This window comes from Lissotriton helveticus, chromosome 11, assembly GCF_964261635.1.
Source record: "Lissotriton helveticus chromosome 11, aLisHel1.1, whole genome shotgun sequence".
NCBI classification, from domain to species: Eukaryota; Metazoa; Chordata; class Amphibia; order Caudata; family Salamandridae; genus Lissotriton; species Lissotriton helveticus.
The window spans coordinates 415,744,962-415,771,161 of NC_136072.1; the positions used below are offsets into that span (position 1 = coordinate 415,744,962).

A 26,200-nucleotide genomic window follows, 5' to 3' on the forward strand; every position below is an offset into this window, starting at 1 on the left:
GGCATCATTTAAGCACACGGTGTGAACTTGACAGACTGTAATCAAACACACACTGTCTGCCCAGGAGGCAGCTCGGCGCCCTCCATCAGATCATATGCACACCGCAGTATGACAGGCAGCTGGGAAATATGTGGGGTTCTCATGGAGCGAATTTAGGGTCTGAAGAAGCCAGTGGGCCGTGGTTCACGGAAATCGTAGCTGTGTGTTGTGTGCATGTGTTTTCTGTCACGCAGTACTGGCTGAACTCAATATTTTGAATGGACGTGGTTTGTGACGATGTTTCTGCTCTACTTTCACATAAACTACATTTTGCACAGATTTTAAAATGCGTGATGTTGGTGAGAAGTTTACGATTGGGATTTTTTTGCGGCGGGGAGGAGCGGCGAGGCTGGTGGGGGATGAGCGGCGATGCTGCTGAGTACTCTCGCAAAGCCTACCCGGACAACGTCGGAACGGGCTGCTAGTATTAGATAAAGTGCTCCGGGGTCCCCTCAGATGTGCGGGGCTATTCAATGCTTATGACAATCATGAGAGAACTGAAGTTACAGGTAGGAAACTATACCATCCAGTATGGTGCCTCATGATATTCTAAAGACAAGTACTCTGCAGTTAGTTTTCTTCAGAAAGAGCGTTACCAAAGGTAAGTATCTTTTTCTCAGTATAGGTGTCTTCTTTATATTCTTAATGTTTACTCATCTATCCCAGTACATTTACACATTTTAGAGGCTGCTCTTTATTTTAACAAAGATGCATTTTTAAAATGTTTTTATAAAGCAGTTCTTAATTAGAAAAGCTGTTGAAATTGCTCCCAGTGAAGTGATCTTATTACCGTTTTAGGGCTAGGATATTTTATAATTTGTTCTCATTTCTTGAATGAGTTAGATACTGACGCAAAGGGATGGAAAGCAGAAAAGGTTCTGTACATCTTTGATGTAAGAGATGCTCTTACTTAAAACATCAGGATGCTGCCAGGCGACACCCAGAAATCAGTGGTCAATGCCCTCATCACCTCTCGGTTGGACTATGTAAATGTCCTCTATCTGGGCTCTAACAAGGCAGTGACCAGAAGACTACAGTTGGTACAGAACTCTGCAGCAAGATTACTGTGTAGGATTCCCAAAGCCACCTCCATCTCTGGCTACCTCCGTGACCTACATTGGCTCAGGGTTGAGAGCCATATCCAGTTCAAAACGCTGGCTATATGTTCAAAATCAAAACGGGTACTGCACCCCAGTACTTACAATCCCTTGTCTGTCCCTATGCTCCCACACGCCATTTACGGTCTGCAACTCTTGAAAATTTCACTGTACCTAGGTTCAAACTCGTCAGGATAGGAGGTAGATCTTTTTCCTACCTCGGCCCATCACTCTGGAATTGTTTCCCTCCCTCAACGACATCCTCAAAGAAACCATCTACACACGGTTCCGCAGATCCCTCAAGACCTGGCTATTCAACCAGTAACTCTGTTTCTGTGTGTGTGTGTGTGTGTTTCTGTGTGTGTGTGTGTTTGTGGGTGTTGCTTGTGACTGAAGATGCTGTGATGGGCCATCTGACAGCATATATTTGTTTGGCTCCTTATTATTTTAGAAATCAATATTGATTACTCTTCCCCAAATATTTGCGGCCTGATGGCATGTTCGCTCTGCTGAATCAGGTAGCACTACCTCTTTTGAAAGAAAGGCAAGCATTCTCCTTAAAACTAAAGAGAAAAATCACTGATATGCATGCTTTTTGCAGCCTTTGGATCGCTAGCAGAACATCATGGTCCATTGTAGCATTCCCTAACTTAATGTATTCATTTACTTAAAATCAAAACATATGGTGGCCATTGGATACAAAAGGACATTTTTAATGCCAGAGGACAACATGTGTACAGGGTGATTAAAGTGATGCTGAGTAGGTGAGTCTTCTACTGAGTCTGTAGCTGTAAACCAGAACTGAAAGTAAAGTTACATAATTGCAGAACCCTTTTTTTATAGATGTGCAGTTTACTCCAAAATATCTGACAATTTATTAATATAACTTGCTTTTATTGCATATGTTGAATTTTCATGTCATTCGCAAGCTCTGATTATTTGGAGTTACTTTGGTATTTGTGTGCAGTAGTTCAAGCCTACTGGAATAAGTTTAATAATGTTTTAACAATTTTTTTTTCCAATCTGCAGTACTACAACGATTATGGAGATATCATAAAAGAAACACTGAGCAAAGCAAGGCAAATGGATAAGATCCAGTGTGCTAAAACGCTGATATTAAGTTTACAACAGGTATGAGAAAACTTGAAGACAAAGTTTTATTTTCTTCTGAATCATAATCAGGTGCTTGTTAGCATTGGCAGCAGTACTCAGACCATGGAGTGTGGGTAGCCCTGCTTATTGTTAGCTTTACACAATCTTAATGATTATCAACTGGAGTTGTGAGTTTACTAGTGGCACAATAACTTCCAATGTGTGTGAGATCTCCTGTTCCCGCTCTTATCAGAATTGCTTTTGGATGATTTTCCATTGCATCGATACATACTGGATGTCTTTTAGAACAATTTTTTAAAAATGCAACCCCTAGACAAATTTCAGTAAGCCAAATTTCCGAGATTTATTGAGGGGAAAATCCCAGTAAATATCAGGAAATGTGGAATTTGGTGCAGTAAACACCAAAATTCACATCTACCTACAAAAAATTGTAATAGACAGTGCATAATTTGAGCCAGTGGTTTTCGTAACTTTGCAACAACACTTAATTGTTAAAAACTGCACTAATGACAGTCAGCCACATGATGGCACTGCTCATCTAATTTCGAGATCAGCAGAACGGTTGTTTTATGAATGCAATATTCGTTAACAATTACTAATACCAGCCTCCCCAGCCATTCCTTTAGCTATGTAGACCTGAAATAATGTGAACTGTAGCACTTACAGGCGGGAGAAATGGTTAGTAGTAGTTTTGGCAGCGATGGGTGATGCAAGCTGCAGTGGCTTCCTGGTCAGGGCCCTTGCACTTATTTACAAATCAAGCACTGATAATGAAAGATAATTACTGGACATGATACATTCCATACACATCTGGTTACGATTTTGTGTGGGATAATTAGGGAAAAATCTGGGTCTCTCTTAAGTGCCTAGATTAGAGGTCCCTGCTAGTCTGTTTATTTTGTGTAGAGTAGAGGTAGCTGGAGGAGGGCATTCAAAAGTGAATACTCTGAAAGAAATTTCAAAATGATGTGCTCTTGCGGTGAGACTGCCTACACATATCATAGGTGTGTGATGTGGCAGCATTATTGGTTAAATATGATATCAATAAACCTTATTTAATATTGTTAGCACAGAGTGGAAGATTGATGTATAAAAGTTGTACAAAACTACAAAAGTTTGAATGAATGTTAGAAATGTGGTATGGATTCTGAGAGCTGCGCTAGATTGTTTTTCACAAATGTTCACACCATTCCAAATGTTTTAATTATATAGGTACCAATCCCACACACAGTGACATCAGATCCTTTCTTTCTGTGCCACCAGAAGTGAATCAGGACATACCTCTCATTGTTTTGAGACAGTAACCTCGATCCAAAATTTGTTTACAGTGTACAAGAGATATGTCACCTCCCAGAACAACTGGTTTTAAGCCCTGTAAGGGCTGTCATAAACAAAGGACTTTGACAGACCATCAGATTTGCCTGGGCGCAAGCCTCAACTCTAAGGTCTGCAGTGACTTAATGTCTATGAACCCTGAAGTCATTCAAGACCACAAGGCTAAACTTTACATTGGCAAATACCAGAATACTCGATGACCATACCGTTCAAAGTCAAAAGTCCGGTCTCCGTCCCGTTGGAGGTCCTGAAAGTCGCAGGAGCTTTTCTAGAGGCCTTTCTTCGTCTTGATCAAAGTCTTTGGGTAAGTCGAAGAAAAAACACAGGAAATCTAAGCCGGACTCTCCACTCACACTTCCCTGAGAAGGTGTGGGCGAGGCACCATACATCTTGATATCGCTCCCAAAGCCTTTCGACTTCAGAACCGATCATGCATTTTGTTCCAGGTTCTGTGACCACTAGCTTTAATCTTGACTTCTTCTCCGGCACTACGGTCAGTTCCTAGTGCTTTGACGCTGATGCCAACTCCATCGACCCTGGAAGATGAGGCCCTACTTGTCCTTTCTGACTCAAAGTTGGTGCCGGTTTGATCTCAACCGAACCTGCGCTCTCCCACCCTAGAGGCCCTGCTTCCTCCGTTGGGTCTACCGCCACCTAGACAAATGCACTCCCTGTTCATCACAGATTCAGACAATGATCATGATGCAGTAATCATATTGGCCAACCTTATGAGGGGAATTGGTATGACGATCTGTAGGAGGCCATTGATCTTGACACCTCACCTAAGTTGGGGCTCCTCTCAACCCCTGGTCCTGCCACTGAGGAGAATACGTCTCACGCCATGGAGGTCAAAAGAGATGTTCCCTACAAAGGTCCTTCAGCAGCGGCAAGCAATAACTGAGCGCCATTTAACGAGGCCCTAACGGAATCTTTTTGGGGGGGGCATGAGCCCTACCTTACTCTGACCCCCGGTCAACTGCTGTATTGCCCAACAACTCGGGTCTGCCTAAAGCGACCCTGCATTACTAATTAAACATCCCTCTCCTGAAAGCTTGGTGGTGTAGGCGTCTTCAAGTAAGACTAACCCGATACTTTCCCTACTACTCCTCTTGGCCAGTAGTCAAAATTGGTGGAGACGATCTGGAAACGAGTCATCCTGTCCACCAGCTTTGTGTTTTTATCAGTAAATTTAAGCTGCCTGTTGGGGCACTATTCCCAAGCGCTTTGGGTCCTTCGAGAGGACCCTGAAGAACTTCGACCTGTCTTTGCTAGGCCATCCAGGATAGTCATTATGTGGGGGAAGTTGTGGCTTGGACACCACCAAGTCTGTATTCGTCGCCATGCTTGGCTGCAGTCCCCCACTTTTTTAGGCAATGTTCAGTTGTCCCTTATAGACATGCTGTTCGACCGAACTCACCTGTTTGGAGGACAAGACAGACTATATTCTAAAATGGAAGAAAAAATGATAGGTAGTAGTGGTCCCTACGAGGGAAAAAAACACACAATCAATATATACTATGTATTTACACCTTATAAAAATAAGTGTGAACGAATCTATCGCTATAGTTTGACCGGGGATTCTAAAGTAACTTAATATACCTACTACCCAGAGGTAGGTGCTATTAGCACATTAGAAACTAACATGCATGCAAATAAACCAAAGAACAAAGCTGTTACAGCACACCCATTATCACGTATAATAATCCAAATACAGTATTGGATAGGTAATGGACAAGGTCCGAATTCCAATGTTATCCTTAACAAATGTTTACGAGGCCAGTCTGAGACAACAGCTATACAGAACATGAAAGTATTCCAAATAAGTAATCTGTTGGTTTTCATTCACTTTTTATTGTTTTTTTTCAAAGATTCCAGCACACAGTTTTGCTGACACGTGTTTCGTCTAATCCCAGACTTTTTCAAGGCGATATGGGAATAGTGTCATGATGTGGTCTGGTGAAAATGCTTCAAAGGCCAACATTTATTTGCGGACTCCAAAGCAAAAAATTATATATTACACGGGCAGTCCACGCGTCTGTGTGTGTGTGGAGACTAACGTCAGGAAAGGTGACAAACTTATCAGGGTTTTTGCTTCCTTCGTCGATCATTTGCTTTGGTGATGTTTCTTATTTGAATGGACGATACTTATGGTCCCCATATCGTAACAGGATGTGGTTTCGTTAATTTGAAGAAGACATAATTAAAGGGTCGCAATTCTAGCGGGTTGTGTGCTACAACAGGGAATTCCACACAGACTATTGTTACTCGCGGAAGTCCGCAGTGTGATTCGGAGTGTCCGATGTAATATACAATTTTTTGCTTTGGAGCACGCAAACTGATGTTGGCCTTTGAAGCATTTACACCAGACCACATCATGACACTATTCCCATATCGCCTTAAAAATGTCTATGATTAGACAAAATACTTGTCGGCAAAATCGTATGTCTTGAATGGTTCGCGGGGAGCAGGGCTATGAAATTTTCCCTAGGATATTCTGCCCCACTTCACCAACCACATCAGCCTTACCACTCCTTTTGTGGCAGAGACGCCTCATACCGCCAGCCAATCCAACCTCTGCAAGGCTCCCAGCAGTGTCGAGGCCATGGTACCCAAACACCCCTGTGGTTAAGGTCAATGGGCCACCTGATCCACCAACCCCTTGCCGCCCACATTCCAAACCCCATTCATGTACTTTTTATTTTTTATCTTTATTTATTCATTTGAGAAGTTTTATATAGCGCTGGCTAGACCCGGAGGTATCAGAGCGCTTTACATAAGGATCAGAGCATTACAGGTTACAAAATTACATCAATTAAAGGTTTCAAAGACCTAAAAGAAAAACAAAAAACATGAGATGAGGGGGAAAGAAAGATACTCAACGGGCGGCGAGTAAAACATTGTCAGATGTCCGACTGGGTAGGTGACGGCCTAGGGGGCGAGCCAGAGCTTGACTCCTCTATAGCTGCATAGGACAGCTTTACCGGGCATCGGCCAAGGTTGTTTGGGCTCCGCGGTAGGTACAAACAGTTTTGGTGTCCGCTCAGGGGGTGTCGTCAAAGTTCCATTGAAAGGTGCCGGTCCAGGTGTCCCGCGCGAATCGGTTGGATTTAAGCTGTGGATATTTCCCTCATCCACTCTATTAGAACGGATTTAGAGGATGGCTATCTTAGGGTCAGGCACGTTTCATAGTTCAAACTTCCGGTTCCGTTATTCGTTCTGTCTCCAGGACCTGCACCTCCTTACTCCCTGCGGCCTTTCTGTAGGTTCATGATAAACATCTACCTCTTGATATACCGGTTTCTCCCTCTCCGGTGAGCCTAGTATTTTGGCTGCCATTTTAAAGTCTAGCGCGGATCTCTGACCTGTAGTGTCTTAATCAGTATTCTCCCTGGATTCCTGCAGCAGGGGCGATGGGGACACGGTGCAGCCCCAGAAGTTCTCAGGACCTCAGCGCCTCCGCAGTCCCCCAGTACAGCAGCCCCGAACCAGGCCATTTCTTCCCCCCCCCCCCCCCCCCTCCCCCCCCCCGCTCAGGAGCCCCCGGCATAAGTTCCAACTATGCGCCCACATTTCCGATCCGCTCTCACCTCTCTAGTGAGAAGATCGCAGATGACAGTGAGTAATTACAGGAATGCTTATCCGCGATTCTCCGGTCAGCCGCCACTCCATCCTCTTCTACAAAGTAGCCCGCCGGCTCTTCACTGGCACTTCCTATTTTCTCCTACTGCACCGGCGTTCTTCCTTGTAGCTACGAATTTCGCATAAGTGGAGCACAGCCACCCGGGAGGAGGCAGGATCCGACAATTCTTGCCGGGTTTGCAAGACATACCATCGGACTAGTGGGTCCTGCTAATTGTTTGAAAGGGATATGACCTACTCTTCCCTTCCACACTGACAAATCTTCAACCGTCCCCCCTGCGACTGATGGAGGATCATCATTTTGCGCCAGGAAGTACAAGGCCATTTGGCCAAAGGGGCTATTGAGAAGGTGTCCGCGCCAGGAGTAGGATGTGGTTGTTGTTTCCGCCACTTTTTGGTGCCCAAAAATAATGCAGGCCTGTGTCCTTTTTTAGACCTTCAATTCTCCAGAGGGAGAAATTCAAAATGCTTGCACTATCCAAGATCGTGCCTGCCCTCAACCCTGAAGACTGGATTGTGGCATAGAACCTGCATGACCTCTATTTCCATATACCCGCCCTGCAGGCCCATTGGCGCTAACTGCAATTCATGGTGGGACAGGAGCATTTTCAGTTCGCTGTGCTCTCCTTTGGACTCATCAGTGCCCCTCAGGTGTTCACAAAAGTTATGGTGGTGGCAGCACACCTTCGGATGTCAGGGGTGAAAGGCTTCTCCTACCTCGATGATGGGCTGTTGAAGGCGTGTTTGCCCAAGGCAGTCGTCAACCACCTCGATAAAAGAGCGAACCTCCTGTCAGCATTGGGGTTCAATATCAATGTGCCAAAGGCACTTTTCAGGTGCTCCCTTTCATTGGTGTCATTCTGGACGCGGTGCAGCTTTGTGCCTTTACCCCAGGTAAGAGTCAATGATATTTGGGCTACGATCACAATCTTTCAGCCTCAGTCCTGCATTTCAGTGAGGATGACTCCGAGGCTTCTGGGTCTGATGGTGTTAGAAAGTGCTCTGTATATACTGGACCAAAGTAATGTACAGTGTGTACAGAGTCCACAGTCCCCAGAGGTTTGGCAGAGACTAAAGTTAAATATAACCTTACTCTCTAAAGTGGTAGCTTGGTCGAGCAGTAAGGCAGTATCAGAGGCCAGTGTAAAGCATTTGTTGTACACACTCGGTCAGCAAATGTTCTCACACACTCAAGAACTGAACTCTAGGCCAATTGTTTGGTATCAAAATATATAGTTTTATTTTAGAACCAACAATGTATCAAAATATACATTCTCATGATGAGTTACTTTAGTTAAATACTTTTCAAATAGGCAACAGACTTTTTTATTACAATAGTTAGTTGTTGCAATAGGCAACACAATTTCAAACACAATGCAACATTGAGCTCAATAGGAATTTCTAGTAAAATGCAATTAGTTACTTTATAGATTACTTTTCTAACCACAGCACTGGATCCTAGATTCAATCCTGGGACATCTCCTGTAAACAATTGAGTAAAAGCGTTTTGGTTACAGTAGTGATTTTTAAGGAATATTATTGTATTTTAAAAGTTGACACTTTGAAACTTTTCCACATAGAATCACCAATGTTATCCTATGGGAGGGAATTCACTTAGCAGGTAAGTAGTGTTATCGTTACTTTTTCTTACTCAGTGTTGGATCCTGGATCTAGCACTGGTGAATCTCCTGTAAACAATTGAAAGAATGCGTTTAAGTCATACGGGCGATTTTTAAGGTACGTTTGTAGTTTTTGAAAATTGACACTTAGAAACTTTTCTGGTCAAAACCAGACAATGGATTCCTATGGAGGAAAATTGATATAAGTTACACACGGTTAAAATTACTTTTCTGGTTCAGTGCTGGGCTGAAAGATACAGCACTGGGTTCTCTCCTGATAACAGGTGAGTAAATCGGATTTCGTTCGGCTGATTTTAGATGAGTCTTTTAAAGTTTCAAAACTCCACAATTAGAAGAAATTCTGAGTGAAACCAGTCAATGTTACCCTATGGAAGAAAAGGGAGTTATCGGCTTTTGGGTAAGGACTCGACTGGCAGAGTTAAGGTTCCAGGGGTATACTCGGAGGTCTCCCAGGGTCAGATAGGTACAGTTGTTACACCCTCAGCGACACAGGCGCAGCCGGGTGCAGAGAGAGTAGGCCCAATGTTATCCTATGGGCGGTAAGGGGCCTTTGGTTGGGACCTGCAGGCAAGCAGGCCACACGGCTGTGTGAGCTGGGCTCTTAGTCACTTGCTCAGGGAAAATGGCGAAGTAGGTTAGGACAAAGGTTGCACTCCCAGAGGCACTCTGGCGGCTGGGTGGAGGGTGCTTTTGAGCCGTCAGGCGCTCAATGTTATTCAGTGGAGAACTTGAAAGATGAACAAAGGATGAACAAAGGCTGCAGGCTCGGGAACGGAGATTGTTCAGGAGAGACCAACACTTCGAGGGGTAAGTTGGGATCTTGGAGGATAGGTAGGCACCCAGGAGTTTGGCACAGGGGGCCGTGGGGCGCCGGGTGCAGGGGTGTCTTGACGTCAGGAAAGCTTACACTCTGCTGGTCGCGGTTGGAGGGGTCCCTTGTTGTGAGGCTGCAGGCGTAGTCTGGGTCGTCGAGGAGGGTCCCTGGGCACTGGATTTCCAAGTACAATCGCCGGAGAGACGTCCTCAGGGTCTTTGTCCACTCAGGCCGGGCTTGGCGGGTGCAGAGTGTGCTGAATTTGCAGTTCCTGGCTGGCACCTGGGGTGTTGCTTTTTGAGCAGAACCACTGCTCGAGGGAGTCCCAGTCTTGGTAGAGTCTCAAGGCAGTCAGGTCCTCCGGGGTTTTTGAGGTTGCTTACCACGGGAGGTGCCCGAGTTGCGCAAGAGCAGGTTCAAGGATCAACGGGCCGGTAGGGTTGGGGCCAAGTCAGTTGGTGTCGTCCTCTTGTTTTTATTATTATTTATTTAACTTATAAGGCGCGCAGCTACCCGCAGTGGGTTTCCCAGCGCCAAGGGACAGATTAAAAGAGGGAAAAAAGAGCAACCATAAGTCATTACTGAAGAGAACAACCATAAGTCATTACTGAAAGAGCCACGTTTTAAGTCCCTTGCGGAAACGAAGAAGATTGGTTTCAGTTTTTAAAACAGGCAAAGCATTCCAGAACTTCGGACCCAGGTGGGAGAAAGAGCGGCCGCCCATCTTCACCAATCTGAATCTCGGAATCACAAAATCACCTTTCCCGGAGGATCTCAAGGAACTGTGTTAGCAGCTGCACAGCAGGTTTTCGGGTTTCTTGATCTTCTTGCTCGTTTTAAATTGGGATCTGAGGAAGGAAAGTTCAGGGGGCCCCTAAATATTAAATGTAGGGGCATTGCAGGTAGTGTAAGGGCAGGGACCAATGGGTCCCTGTCCTGGGGTGAGTACACCCCCTATCCTGCTCCTCTCCTGTGGGAGGGGGCAGGAGCCTATCTCTGATGGGCAGGGCTCCCCATCCTCAAGATGGCCGGAGCCCGGAGTTGTGCTTCACCTCACCTCTCCTGAGGGGTGGGGTTGGCAGAGGCTGGCACACCCCCTTTACTCACTTAGGGTTTCCCACCTGTCTTCCCGCCAGAGTGGGGGTCAGAACCGGTGGGGGCCAGTTGCTGAGTACAGCAAGTGGCCTGGAGAAGCTCACAAAGACGGCATGCCTTTGAATCTTCCCCTGCCCATCCTGGGGGAGGAGACCTAGCACCTCGCCCAGGATGTGCATTGTTACAGGCCCAGGAGAGTGGAGGGCTCTCTACCCAGGGGCCCAGCAACATGTGTGCTGTGTGGCAGCCTGGGCAGCCTCTCAGACAGGACGTGGATTGTAGGTTAGATTTCAGGGGGCATCTCTAAGATGCCTTCTGTAGTGCATTTTACATTAAATCCCACACTGGCATCAGTATGGGTTTAATGTGCTGAGAAGTTTGATAACAAACTTGTCAATCTTCAGTGTAGCCATTATGGTGCTGTGGGGTTCGTAATGACAACCTCCCAGCACCTAATGGCATCACTGCTCTTACAGTGCCTAGGAATGGCCCTGGTACTGTAGGGGCACAGGGCTCATGCACCTGTGCCCCCACCACTGGCATAGGGCACCCAGCTAGAGGGGTGACTGATGTATGCCAGGGCAGTGTATTTGTGGGCATGGCACACAGGGATGTGTGCCATGTAGACTCTTTGTTTAGTTCTGCACCAAGACACTCCGCCTACAAAGGCAGTGTGTGTGTGTCAGGGTACAGGGCCCCTAAGGGTGGCACAATAAGTGCTGCAGCCCTTTGGGGTCTTGTCTGGTCACAATGCCCGGGGTACCTGGGGTACCATTTATCAGGGGCTGACATGTGGCCAGAGGTGCCAATTGGGTTTTGTTTTCAATACAGTTTTAGGGAAGGAACACAGGCCCTGGGCACCTGATTGGCAGGAGCCCAGGGCACACCAAGTCAAGGTGCATCAGAAATCCAGCAAAAAGGAGGGGGGGGGGGGTTACTGCAACAGGAACCCACTTCTTCACAGATGGCCTCTTTCATCCTGCTGCTAGAGAACTCCAGTTTGCATACAAGGGCTCTGCAGTGTGATCAGAAGTCCCAGTGGGTGCAGCATCAAGGGGATCTTTCAGATGTGGTTCCAGTTTCAGAACAGACTGAACAACATTGCAGTGGTGGCTGTAGGACCGCAAATTGGTCAGCGGCAGAACTCTTTACTCCACCCAGAAACTCAGTGGTGACCAGTGCTTCACTTCTTAGTTGAGGAACCCATCTCGGAGAGGTGGAGATCAAAGGCATCTGGTCTCCGATGGAGGTCCGGCTCCATATCAACCTTCCACGCTACGAGCCATACGCTTGGTGTTGAAGTCTTCCATTCATGTATGAGGAAAGCTCACCAAGGAATTTTACTGGTGATGCACCACCTCGCAGGTTCTCTGAATGCCAGAGTGGACAAACTAAGCTGTTGATGCCTTGTGGATTACAAATCCCTGGGACAACTATGTGGTGCAGGGTCTTTTCTGTGAGTGGGGAGAACCCTGGTTCCATCTTTTGTTTACTTGCTCATTGAAGTTTTCTGGACATCTCTTGCTTGGGACTAGAGTATGCTTTCTCACAGATACCTCTCCTGGCCAGAGATCTAAAGAAGATTAGGACCAACGGGACACAAGACACCCTAATGGCTTCGGCATGGGGAGAATGGTATCTAGAACTCCTGGTCTTAATCATCTGTCCTCTGATCAGGCTGCCCCTCTGAGAAGACCTGCTTTTGCAGCAACACGGAAGGGTTCTTCACTGGACCATCTCACACTCCACCTTCATGCATGGAGGTTGATATTATCTCGGCAGCCTGGCGTCTCTCGAAGGAATAAATATGTGCCGGTCTTTGGGACAAATTTGTGGTATGGTGGGGGCACATGCCAGAATAACCGTGTTCATGGCAAGTTGTCCAGTCCAAGTTGTTTGACGTTCTGTTTGTTTTAGCTCTTACCCGACATGGTTTTCGGCACAGTTTAGGGTTACCTTTACGCTTTTTTATGGTTGCCAGAACAGCTCTCATTGTTCGTCATGAGTTATGATGCATTATTTAAAAGGTCTCCATAACTTATTTCCTCCCTGTGCCTTTGTAATACCTCCTTGGGACTTGATCTTGGTCCTCACAGGTTTGATGTGTGCTCCCTTTAAACCACTAAATGCCTGCCACTTGCAGCACCTCACTCGCCAGATGATGTTCCTCATTGCCATCACCTCGGTGCGGCCTGAAATTGAGCTTCAGGCTCTTTATGTGCAATACACCAGCTTGAACCCAAACAAACTGGTTCTGCAGACTCAAGCATCCTTCTTGCCGAAAGTTGTGACTCCCTTCCATGTCTGTCAAAGCATCACCTTTTCGGAGTTCTGTGCTCCACCTCACCCCTGTGAGAAGGTGTTACACTGTCGCTTGTACCCTAAAAGAGTGCTGAGCTTTTACATTGATTGTATAAAAAAAATGGAAGATCAGCTCTTTGTGGGGTTCACGAGGCGAAAAAAGACAAGAGGACCATCTCCCGTTGGACTGTACTTTACATTCGGATCTGCTACCCATTGACCAAAAAAAAGCCTCGAAGATGGGCAAGCCTGTTCCATCTGAGCTAAAGCTACTACCAATGGGTTGTCACGCTGGGTTCTTGTCCTGGACATCTGCCAGGCCGCTATGTGGGCATTGGGACATACATTCACGAAGCATTACCTCCTCGTCCTGTCTTCCCGTCCCATTTCTGAACAGTGAGCAGCTAGTCTGCTCCCCAGAAACCTAAAACCTAGCATCCCCAGAAACCTAAAACCTAGCAGAGCTTTTCAGTACTTCTCCCAATATGGCGCCACCAATCCGCTGAGGATAAAGGGGGAAGTGCAACATAGAACACCATGTTCATTTTTTTCTGTTGCGTTGGATTGTCCTCCGGTTCAGCCTTCCCGGGCTAGGTCTGTTTGCCTGGAGGGGGGGGGTGGGGGGGGGGGTCAGCCCTTTTACCCTTTTTGGCGGCCTGGTTCCTTCTCGGCTAGCCTTGGCGTTGGACGCCTTTGCGGTTCCTTGGTCCCTGGGTCTTCTGTTTGCCCCGCCTTTGCTTTGATCCCCCGGGATCTTTGGTTGGATGAGGCGACCTTGGTTTCACCTTCTGTTGTCCTCGGTTTGCCCCCTTTGGCTGTTTCCTCTGTGGCTGTCCCCTCTGCGGACTCCTCTGCTCCGGGTGTTCTCTCTGCCCCGCCTCCGGCTGGGAGTTTGGCACTTTATCTTTGTTGGGACAGGGTTGTTCTGTCGAAGTGGCACGGAATATCCGGTTGTCTGTACGCCCTTCCACGTTGTTGTCTTTTGATCGTCGTTGGAATGCCTTCTCCTCCTGGTGCCTTGGAGAGGGTTTTTTCCCTCCTCTTGTGCGACTGCGGGGGTGCTGGACTTCTTACGTGATGGGTTTGTCCTGGGGCTCGCTGTTTCGTCGCTCCGTGCGCAATGGGCTGCCATTCTTGGTTTTGGGGGTTCTGCTGTTTCTCCTTTCTCCCCTTTGGTGGCCCGCCTTCTGCGTGGTTTTTTGATTCAGCGTCCTGTTTCTCGCTCTCTTGTCCAGGCCGGGGATCTTCCCCTTGTTCTGCAGGCCTTGCCTGGGACCCCCTTTGTGCCTTTGCTTTCTGTGGTCCTTGAGTTCCTTACGGCTACGGTTGATTTTTTGGTGGCGGTTTCTTCTGGCCGGCGGATTATTGGGTTTGGTGCCTTGTTGGCTTCTCCCCCTTTTTTTGCGTTTCTGCTTGGGCAATGTGATTCTTCGTACCTTGTCGGTTCTTTCTGCCCACGGTTTTGTCTACTTTCCACTGTCAGGTGGGTTTTGTCCTCCCTGTCTTTTTTCTGGACCCCTCCTCTCCGGAGGGGGTGGTTCTGCGTTCTTTGGATGTGTTGGGGGCTCTCCACATCCCTTTGGTTCGCTCCGGTGCCTTTTGTGTTTTTTTTCATTGTTTGTTGCCTACGGGACCTTGGGGTGGGTCTTCGTCCTTCCTTGTCCGCCTGGTCACATTGGGTGTTATGTGCTATGATTTCCGCTTGTGGATTAGCTCCCTGTCCTCTCCCTTCTTTGTTACAGGGTCGGTCTACCCGGGGTGTATCCTCCTCATGGGCCATGTTCGTGGGTGCCTCCTTGCGTGACATTTGTGATGCTGCCACTTGGGCTTATCCCCATGCATTTTTCTCTTTCCCTCTTCAGTTAGGGTTGGCGGCCTTTGGCTCTCATGTTTTGTCTGCTTTATTCCTACAATCACCGTGTGCTTGGGTATGGGCTCACTGTTCACGAATGGGACGGGAAGACAGGACGAGGAGTTAATGCCCGGTTACTCACCGGTAATATTCATTACTCCGAGTCCTGGTCTTCCCGTCCCATTCCTGAGCCCTTGCCTCCCTCCCTGGTTTTTTGTCTTTGGTGATTGTTTTGCTTTCTGGGGTTTCGTTGGTATTCTCAGGATATTCTATGTCGCACTTCCCCCTTTATCCTCACCGGATTGGTGGGCGCCATATTGGGAGAAGTGCTGAAAAGCTCTGCTAGGTTTTAGGTTTCTGGGGAGCAGACTAGCTGCTCACTGTTCAGGAATGGGACGTAAAGACCAGGACTCGGAGTAATGAATATTACCGGTGAGTAACCGGGCATTACTGTCTGAACAGCCACTTTCACAGAGAAGGGCATTTCGCCCACTTGATCCTATAGTAGTTCTTGGTTTGAGCCAATTAACTGGCCCACCTCCTAATAAGTACTACTCTGGTGTCTATTCAGAAAGTGAGGAATATACATTTAGAAGTATCTAGCAGAAGATCAACTTACTTACCTTCAGTAATGCTCCTTCTGGTAGAGACTGTAACCACAGATTCCGTACCCACCTTTACATCCTGCCCGTTGTTTGAGCTGGGCTCTTTCATATAGTAAGATCCCATCATAGAGATCAGTACACGGGTCAAGATTGTTATTGTCTCCCCGTTTCCGGGTACAGATTTGTCAAAGAGCGACTGATGTAGGCGAGCATGAGTGGTGCCTATAGGTGCCTACATCCTATCTGACTTGGAACAACGTTGGCACTGAGCAGTCTTTGCTACCTGTCAGCACACGGGTACTGCTAATGATTTTCCAGATCCAGTCTTAGACCTTGGGGAATATTCAAAAGTTAGCAATTTGCTGTTCGTTTCTACCAGAAATTAGTGAATGTCAGTAATTTGCTTTTCTTGCTTTAAGAGGTCATGGAACTAACCATCGTATTGGTGTAATAGACTTATAAGAATTCTTAAAGGCCTTTTCAGGGCCTTCCCACTGATAACACGCCCTCCTCCATCATGGCGACTAATTATAAAAAAGTCTGTTGAGCCAATACATAGTGCGGAACCAAAGTACATCTCTTGGAAGCTAGCCCTCCTCTTAGTACTCCTATCTGCTAGAGCTGGGGTCTCCACCTTTTTGAGTAATAGCTGCTTATGTTAAATGAAAATCATCGTGAGCTACTAATATGTGTTGCAATAGTGACCACAGCAAACACAACAAGATGATGGACGGATTGCTGAAACTTTTTAACCGCTCACAACCAGTCCAGAGGCCAGAATTTAATCCTGTGTTCTTTTGCTCAATATGCCACCTCAGTTTGGACCCAGCCATGTGCAAATCAGTCTTGACCCTGCTGCTCATGGGAACAGTACAGCCCGAACTGCCAGGCCAGATCCTCCCTGGACTGGAAACAAGCATACTGGGACCGGGTTTGTGGTAACACCCTTCAGCCAGACTAGCTTGAATCCAGTGGCGCAGAAAGCAAAGGACACACCAACCATTACTGCTCCAGCTTCAGTTCCAGCCCTGATGTCACACCAGACTTTGGCCCATTAGAGGCCATGCCTCAAAATCACCAAAGCGCATCCTTCAACATTAGATGTTCCCCTGCCTCCCATCAGACAACAGTTCTATGGGAGGCTGGAGGCCCTTTTGCCATCAGATTCAGTTGCAGTTAGGGTTTTTCAAGCATGCTACATGATTGACAATTAGGAACGGTGCAACTTACTTCCCTCTTACTATAATAATGCAGTATTTGACTCACACTTACAAAATGCAGGTGGTTTACACACCTCTCCTGAGACTGCTCTCGGAGCAAAGTGACTTTCTTGCAGATGTCTGCAGGGTTGCATAAGTACGTGACTGGCAGCTGCTGAAGCTGGAGCAAACGTGTTGAGAAAAATCATAGAGCTTGAGCCTGCCACATCTAAGCCATAGCTACCATTCAAGGAGGCCCTGAAAGACACTTTGAGGGCTTGTTGGGCAATCAATCAATCAATCATATCATTTGTAAAGCGCACTACTCACCTGTGAGGGTCTCAAGGTGCTGGGGTGGGTAATGCTGCTAATGCTCGAAAAGCCAGGTCTTGAGGAGTTTTCTGAAGGTCAGCAGGTCTTGAGTCTGCCGTAGGTGGATAGGGAGGGTGTTCCAGGTCTTGGCGGCGAGGTGGGGACCGATCTGCCGGCGGAGATCGCTCTTCGGAAGCGGGGGACTGTGGCGAGGGCGGCGGAGCGGAGCTGGCGGGTGGGGGTGTAGAAGCTGAGTCATCTGTTGAGGTACGTTGGTCCGGTGTTGTGGAATGCCTTGTGTGCGTGGGTGAGGAGCTTGAAGGTTATCCTCTTGTTGACTGGGAGTCCGGGCAGGTCTCATGTGGGGTGTGATGTGGCTGCGGCGTGGGATGTCGAGGATCTGACGTGCAGAGGCGTTCTGGATGCGTTGGGGCCGTCTCCGGAGTTTGGCCGAGGCTCCTGCGTAGAGGGCGTTTCCGTAGTCCAACCTGCTGCTGACGAGGGCCTGGGTGACCGTTCTTCTTGCTGTGCTGTGCTAGTTTCCCCTAGTTAGTCGCCCAGTGGCTAGGAGATTTTGGATGTTTCTTGGAAACGTAATCTTTCTCACCCGGTATCAGACCCCAGAAATTTTTGTGGTCAAGTGTCCACGAGCAAAGTCAACTCAAACGACATCCCTTCTGCACTGCCAGATAGGGCATAGAAGCACATAATAAGATGAGCATTCTCTTCTGCCACCCTAGCCTTTCTTTTTTTAAATTCTGTCGGTCTCCTGTGCGTTTAGGACATGGCGATCAAGATTTTGCTGGCTGTACCTGAAGTTGAGGGCCGTCATCTCCCAAATGATTCAGGGCGAACTTAACACAGTCAATATTTCTTGTGGGCCAGCCTTGACACAACGGACTGTGGGGAGTGCCATGGACACCAGTGATGTGATCATGCCTGAGTGCAAAGTACGTAGTTTTCCAGTGATGATTAGGCATGCTTGATGGGCATGCCCTTTGATAGACCTAAACTTTGAAGTAAAAATTGACTTGGCACTACTGCTTTTTTAAGATAGCTGTGTTACTTCTCCTTCCCTAAGGATTATTTTCACTGGTCAACCAGTTTCACCAATAGTACAGAAAATTGAGGAATTACTTGTGGGATCTAGTCTGTTGCCTGCAGCAGCCGTCCCGACCAGTTAAGCAGCAGACTCAGTCTTTTCCTGGCTCCAGAGGATGTTGTGGTGGCTGTGGTTGCTGGCTCCACTAAAGGCTGCAATCTTCCATCTCTTCCTCACCCGCCGCACATGCTTTGAAACAACTTTGATGCCCACTTCCATAACCACTAGCACTTGTTAGGGAACAGAATTTGGTTTTTCCTTCATTGCTGGTAATCAATTTCAGATTGGTGGGTGCTGCAAATTGCTCCAGAAAGATCTACCTTGCCATTCACATCAACTCACACCGATTACTACTCTTGTTTCAAAGGAATGTACTGCCATCCTTCTGCAAGAATTGAAGTCACTTTTGGTCAAGGGTGTTAAAACTGCTACTTCCTAGTGCCCAAGGAGGATGGAGAGCTTGGATAGATTATCTGTCTTTGCCTCCTACATGCCTTCATATAGAAGAATGCATTCAAAATACTCCCTCCAGCCCAGTTTCTTTTTTAACTGCCCTGGGGGTGTTGGATGGTTTATTTGGACTTGCAGTGCTTGTACTTAAATCTCCCTGTCCTGCATCTGCTTCCTTTGGTTCATGGAGTCCAATTTTCTGCTACCCTGCAAACCTCACCATCTCCCCTCAAGTGTTTAGGCATATGATAGCATAGGTTGCAGCCCACCTTCGCAGTTTGGGGATGTATGTATTCCTGTACCTCAACAACTGACTGCACAGGGGAGCGCGCTATAGTCTGTCGCAGACCAACACAAAACAAGGATCTCCTTCTGTCACACTTGAGTTTTTCATTGGTAATCCGAAGCCCCACCTGACGCCTACACAGAGGATCTTCTTCATAGAAGCCATCCTGGGCATGGTGGTATTCAAAGCCATTCCACCTTAGTAAGGAGTCAGCAACATCAAGATTTGATCCTCAAATTACAGGCTCTGTCCTGGGTTGCAGCAAGGTCTGTTCTAAGACTGTTTAGCATGCCAGCCTCATGCATCCTCTTGGTCCCTTGTGCTCACTGGCACATGCAAGCCTTGCAGTGGAATCTGTTTTCAGTAGGCGCAACACCAAGACTGCTTGCCTAAAACCTTATGCTTCTTAGAGGAGGCAGTCCAGGATCTTTGGTGGCTGATGGACACTCTCCCAAGGCTATTCTATGCCACTCCAAGCTCACAGCAGTGACAGATGCATTGTCCCTGGGTTAGAACAGTCATCTGGTGGATTTGGAGATCAAGGGTCTGTGGCTGTAGGAGAGTAGGGTCTGCTTTCCTATGGTCACCCCATTCTTTTTGCTTCACTGGTTTTCGACTTAATGTGGCTGTGGGCCTGCTAATCAGACCCACAGCCCTGCTGTTCTCTCTCTAAATTTCACACTATGTACTTTAGGTACATCACCAATTGGGATTTGGGTCACTCTTATGAGTCCCTGTACAGTGTACTATAGGTACCCAGGGCATAGGTGCACCCAAGGCCTACCAGGGGCTGCATCATATCTTTTGCCACCCCTGGCTGGCCATGCAAACTGACACAACTTGCTGATCACTCAGCTGGGGCAAGGTCGTGTAATCACCCCTTGCTTAGATATAGTATACCTATGTCTAACCTTATATCTGGACACATATACACCTATAAGCCACTCCTATGGCAGGCCTTAACAATCCTGAAGGCAGAGTGCTTGGTTTTATGTGAGATGGTGCTCTAGCATGAGCTGAGCCTGTCTGCAGCTTTCGGAACCATTTCCTTATAGCTGTTCTTGGATAATGCCATACCATATACTCTTAAGTGCATTATGTACCTCGCTGACAGATGCTAACTTTGGTTTGGCTTTATCAAAACATGTCGTGTAAGGTGTCATACACTTTGGAATACTACCCCCTCGCCAATTCTGGCGACGGGGGTAGCATTCCACCCTTCTAGAGGGAGAAGACCTGTTACTTCCCTTAATCCCGGTTAAAGTTAACCAGAGCCTTAGCATCACAAAATGGATGCTGCTACCACAGACTGTCCTCCTGCTGCTGGGAGTCCTTCCAGTGAGGGAGGCTTGGACAATAGGTTACCTGTCACAGGGAGGTGCTAGCACCACCCCAGACAGGCTGAATGAAAGGAGACACTGCCTGGGGCACACAAGGTGTCCCATGCATAAGCCAGTTCAAACCGGTGCTGGGGCACTCCAGCCCCTGCTCTGGCGCGAAACTGGACAAAGGGAAAGGGGTGTAACCACCCCCTTCCTGGGTCCCACCCATAGGAGGGACCTAGCAGATAATCCAGCCCCTAGATTTGGTATATAGGTAGGAGCTGAGTCCCAAGACTATAGATTTATCCTGACTGAAACTCTGTTACGAAACTCTGGACCCTTCGACATCCTACTCGACGTAGAAGACTGAAGAATCTCCCTTGTGGTCAAGGAGTGACTACCCTGTGCAAGCAGGCACCATCAAGCGCTCAACGGTTTGCTTTGTCGTTGCTCCCGCCGGAGCTCGAACACAGAGCCTGACAAGACCCGGACTTCCAGACATCCAACAGCCCGATCCACAACCACAGCAAAGCTGAGACCCGTGGAGGCGACGAGAGACGTGGGACCAGCCATCCTGGAAAGCCAGCGAATCGCTTTCCGTGCAGCTTCTGAGGCACCCTCGAAGTTGTGCATTGGGGATTGAGAAGCCCCAGCCCCGAGCATCCATTGCACCGAAGATCACCTCTCCACACTCACCGAGTGCTGCGTGGGGCCCTTTTGCATTTTCCTGCTCGACGCGTCTGTCCGGTCACTTGCCCGTTGGCTAGTGGCATCTGTGACGACTAAACCTTGAATTTCCAACGCTGGTCTGGTTGCTCCAGACTGGCCCTTGCTCCCCTGAAAAGAAGCAGCCCATCAGACCTTGTTGGTCTGATCCAGAAGCCGTCTTCGATTCCTGCGTGGGTTGCATTTGCCAAGGCCTATTGACTCCGAATCGAGATCCGACACTGCCAACAGCGAGAGCCTTCGTGGGGCAGTCCGTGCCTAGCTCCTGGTCGTCGTCGACACCTCCTGGTCCACGTGGCAGTGGAGACTACCTTTGCGACATCACCTGATTGCTCCCCGACATCGCCTGGTTCCTTGCTGGTTCCATCCTGGTCACTGGCTAGTGACCCAGACTCTGTCCCCTCTGCTTTCAGGTACTCTTCATCCTCGATCCACCCTTGGATCCAACCGGACTCTTCTCTCCTGGTCGCCTGCAGCATCTTTTCTCCAAGGCTCCATAGAACTCCACGACGAAACCTGACACACTTTGACACCTATGCACCCGCTTCCTGTGGGTGAGGTAACGCGAGTACTGCGGTGCTCCTGTAAAGGTTTACACTCCTAGTGTCCTAGTTTCAAGTGGTTAGTTTCTAGTCCAGTCGGAAGACTCCTAAAACCTTAACTTTCTAACTTTACGCACCCATTGACTTCTATGTGTGCACGCTTGTGCATTTAGACACTGCACCCGCATCCCGTGGGTCTCCTGCTCCCTAACTACTGTTAGTCCAGTGTAGCCCCAGCGATTCCCAAGGACCTAGGCCTTACCATTGTTCGTGACCTGGTTCTTATACCACTATTTTAGTATATGGTTTAACGGGCCACCAGGGCCTATCCATATTTGTGCAACTTTTGTATGTTATATTAAGTTACTTGTTATGCGCTTGTGCTTCTGTTCTCATAAAGAGATCAGAGGGTTGTTTAGAAATAAATACATATATATTTTGAATATATAACCTGTGTGGTGTCCTTTCATTTGGTATTAAAAGGATTGCATATGGTAAAACAGCTGGCTTCACATGCCCTCTTGAGTTTAGCCTAAGACTGCTTTTGTCCATGCTACCCCTAGGATAGCTGGTCTATAAGGTTGACTTTACAACCATCACCATAAGGGTTGTTTGGACTGGTGCAAGGTGCTCACTAGAATTTTCGCTGCCGGCCTGTAGAAAGAAGGAAGTATTCAGGAGAACTTGGCTCCAGCATTCTAAGGTCCAGCATATCTGGCTACGCCACTCGACCCACGTGTATCCAGTCGATACCTGTAATTCAAGCACTTCGGCCCCCCGGTTACGCACAAATACTAAAGCAGATTTTAAATATCCACTGAAAATGAGTAACCTGATGGAATAAATACCGCAAGCCAGTTACCATTTCCATCAAGCATCATTTACAGAAAGAGCCTGCCTTGCTGGAACCAAAAGAATAGCTCTTCTTTGCAACTACCCACGGCCACCGCGCCATCTTTATTGCCGTACAAGAATCATTAAGTTATCTCAGTATCTTATATATTCGGATTGACTGAATCCCACAGACCGGTAGCCTTAACCAACCAAAACTATCCAGTTCCAGCAGATTATCAATTAAAGATGATTTTTGTCCTGATGAAGACACGCTCGTGTCGAAACGCATAGAGAGAAGAAATCGTCTGGTTTTCCCACATTCATTGGGTCACCAACTATACTGCTGTTTTATTCATATTTTATGAACATTTTATGAACATTTGAAAATGTTTTAATTCTAAGTACTTTCTATGAATATGCACTATATCTGCATCTTATCAACTTTTTATCAATATATTAAATTTAATATCTTTATAATTTCAAGTGCCTAGATTGTTTCATTTGCACTCATTGCCTTTCTCTAGTTTTGCCTGGGCATGTTAATTCACATAAATTGTTTTTCCCTGACCCAGGATTTCTGATCCATTCGCAGGGGGTCCCTGTTATTCACAAATACTCACTAGAATAGTGAACATCATATACCAGGCCAACTTCTCACAGTGGCAACCTGTGGAGTGGGGCTCGACATAGTCTTCTGGAGCGCCTGTGGGCTCTGAAGGCTTTTCTCTCGTCCATCAGTGGGAATTCGGTACAGACCCTGACAGACAACACATCCACAATGTGGTTCTGCCACATCCAGGGCAACATAGGGTCTTGAATCTTGCTTAAGAAAGCACTGTTCGTTTGGAGGTAGCTGAACCACAGGTAGCCAGTCATCAGTCAAGTATGCTCACTGCCCGCGAAAACCAGCTTGTGATTCTAGCCGGCAGAAAACAAGTGCCATTTTATCCCGGGGTGGTGTAGGGCATCTTTGCACTCGAGGATTTGCCCTGGCTGGATTTTTTGCCACCACTGCGAACATGCAGTGTTGTGAGTACTGGAGTTCCTGTCAAAATGATCCCTTTTGGTCTGAAGGGGGGCCCAGGGCTCCTGCACACCTTTCCACTGCTGCCTCTCCTTCCTGAATTACAAAGGCGGTCTGGACAATCTGGGCTAAGTCATTTTGACCGCTTTTGGTTCAGAAAGGTGTGGTCCATCAGCCTGTTCAACCTGAAAATGTGCCTTCTAATCACTCTTTTATAGAGGACCCTATGTCCAGCAACGGGGAAGTGTCTTGCATCTGAACCTCCACAATCTTCAACTCGGTACGTGTAGATTGAGCAGCAATTGAAGTTTCAACTTGCCCACAGAAGTAGTGGATGTGATTTTGTGGCTAAACGCCTTTCCACTAAATCTGTCTATTTGGGCGTTGTGAGAAATTTGTGGCATGGGGTCGGGACACCTTACTCCTCTGCAGACCAGGTCATCTAATGTGTTGTGTTTATCTTTGGCTCAGCAAGGCTTTGCTGTGGGCGCAGTTAAAGGTTACTTTTGCTTGACCAACATACTTTTCTAGTCTATTTTTTGTCATCTTTTGTAACAAGGTTCTTGAAAGGATTGATGCATATGTTCCCCCAAAGTCCTTAATTATGTCTCAATGGAGCCTTAATTTGGTCTTCAAGTTTATGATGTGAATACTGTTAAAGTCCATGCACAGCTGTTCTTTATGGCTCCTCACAATCAAGACTGTTTTTCTCATCACTACTCTAACTTCTGCGTGCTGTGTCTGAGAGCTGCAACTTCTGTATACCACTTTATTCCCTGATAAATTGGTGCTGAGAACCCTTGCTTTCTTTCTACTAAAGGTGGTATTGCCCATCCATATTGGTCAGTCCATCAACCTTGCTATGTTTTTTCTCTCCGCCACATTCCTCAAAAGAGGAGCAGAGGCTTCACTGGCTGGACCAAAGAGATCCCTACGTTTTGCACCAAGCGTTCAAAAGAATGGCAAGTAGACAACCAGCCTTTTTGTGGGCCTTGCCAGTGCTAGTTAAGGGCAGGTAGTACACAGACTGTCTAGATGGATCATTAAGTACTTTAATGCATATAGCCTACATATGCCCTGGCAAAGGAGTAGTTCCAGGAGGGCATTCTTCCACTAGGGCCAAAAATGCTACAGCTCCATTGGCAATGGTTGTTCCTGCATCTGCCAGAAAGTTAAACTGGTGTGTGTGGATACATTTACCAACCCACAACTGCCACAACAGGGACGCCTGCTGAGAGAGCAATTTAGCCCATTTGGTTTAGCAGGAGATTTTCATATGGGTCCACTCCTCAGACCCCCTACCGTTTGGGAAGTACAGCATGGATCTAGTCTAAAGGCGAAGAATCTGTAGTTAGTATCCATCAGGATTGATTTGGTAGTGCTTTTTCTTGTGGATACTCTCTTTTACAGCAGAGTCCTCACTGCCCACTGCCCTTGTGCATTCAGTGGTGTGGCCTCTTAACACATAAAGCATGTCCAAGTTAGAATCTGGCATTCTGGCCTAGCCGATCATTAAATTCTCCTCATCTTTAGGCGCAAAAGGTGGCGCTTATATGCAGCTCTGGTCTGACATTTCCTAGAGTTACACAGGACCCGCATAACACCACCTACCAGCACTGAACACTACTACAAACATTTGATTAACTTTCGCACATAGGTATGTGCCTAAGGTAAAGAGTTTGTGGTTAGGTAGAGTATTCACCTGAAAGAGCGTAACTCCAGGTAATTAGCTTGTTCTTTTTGGCTTACTAAAATGAATGACATTTTTTCTTTATAATGTGTGATATGATTTTTTTCAGTTAGTTCCCCTGTATTCCCTTCTGTGGTCCTTGGGTCTTATCTAAGTATTTCAGGTGGTGCATTTATCAGAAATGCATTTGTCCTTACTAAGGATATATTCAAATGTGTCACTTTTGTTTTCCTAGCTGTTCAATGAGCTGGTTCAAGAACAGGGCCCCCACCTTGACAGGACTTCAGCCCATGTGAGTGGAATAAAAGAACTGGCACGCAGGTTTGCCCTCACTTTTGGTTTGGATCAGATCAAGACAAGGGAGGCTGTAGCTACACTACACAAGTGAGTACATATAGCTCACTACCTGGTGTATGTGTTTTTTACGGTTGAAAAATAAAGTTACACGTTATATGTAATTGATTTAGCTGCGGGGACTGACTCATGTTTTATTTTCTGTGTACTTTTTTTGCTTCAAAGTTGTAATAGTGATTTTGGTAAGATGATATTGTGGATCAGTGCTAAGAATCTGATTTCTTTGTGGCAGGGATGGCATAGAGTTTGCCTTCAAATTCCCAAATCCTAAAGGAATGGAATTTCCACCCTCAAACTTGGCTTTCCTGGAAGTGCTAAGTGAATTCTCTTCAAAACTCCTGAGACAGGATAAGAAGACAGTGTAAGTATTGCAGCATACTGCAGTTTTGGCTACCTGTGCTTAGTACAAGTTTATCCTTTGCTTTAGAAAGAAGTCTACATGCTTTGTAGAATGTTATGTGGTTAGTGTGGTTTCGCATGTATTTACTTTACAGGCCTTGAAAAATTATAACAGTGTTACTAGACCTACAGGTCTAGTGACTTAAATAATCTACTCTACTCTACCTAATTATTATGCTGTTGACCCATAAACTGGTTTCAAATTATGTGACCCTGTCAAGTATTTTAAATCACTGAGACACCATTTTCTTCTTTATCACATATGAGAGCAACCTCAAATACTTGAGTTCAGCACGTCTAATGTACGTAAAACTCTTTTGTATGATTAAATAGATTAAACATTAGCTCCACATAGAAAACAAATTAGCCACATTTAGTATACACATGACTGCTGACTTGCCTCTTAGTTCATTAACTGCATTGTCATCAA

The 26,200-nt window shown here is 46.8% G+C and overlaps 1 protein-coding gene across 3 annotated transcripts in view; it reads left to right on the forward strand.

The window, feature by feature from the left end:
* Window positions 1-26,200, forward strand: part of STAG1 (STAG1 cohesin complex component) — a 1,346,357-nt gene that overhangs the window by 1,123,035 nt on the left and 197,122 nt on the right. For all 3 annotated transcript variants that reach the window (XM_078665875.1, XM_078665876.1, XM_078665877.1), the window contains exons 26-28: window positions 2,166-2,267; window positions 25,253-25,401; window positions 25,604-25,732. In XM_078665875.1, the coding sequence (XP_078522001.1) occupies window positions 2,166-2,267; window positions 25,253-25,401; window positions 25,604-25,732 (380 nt within the window). The remainder of the gene's footprint in view (window positions 1-2,165; window positions 2,268-25,252; window positions 25,402-25,603; window positions 25,733-26,200) is intronic.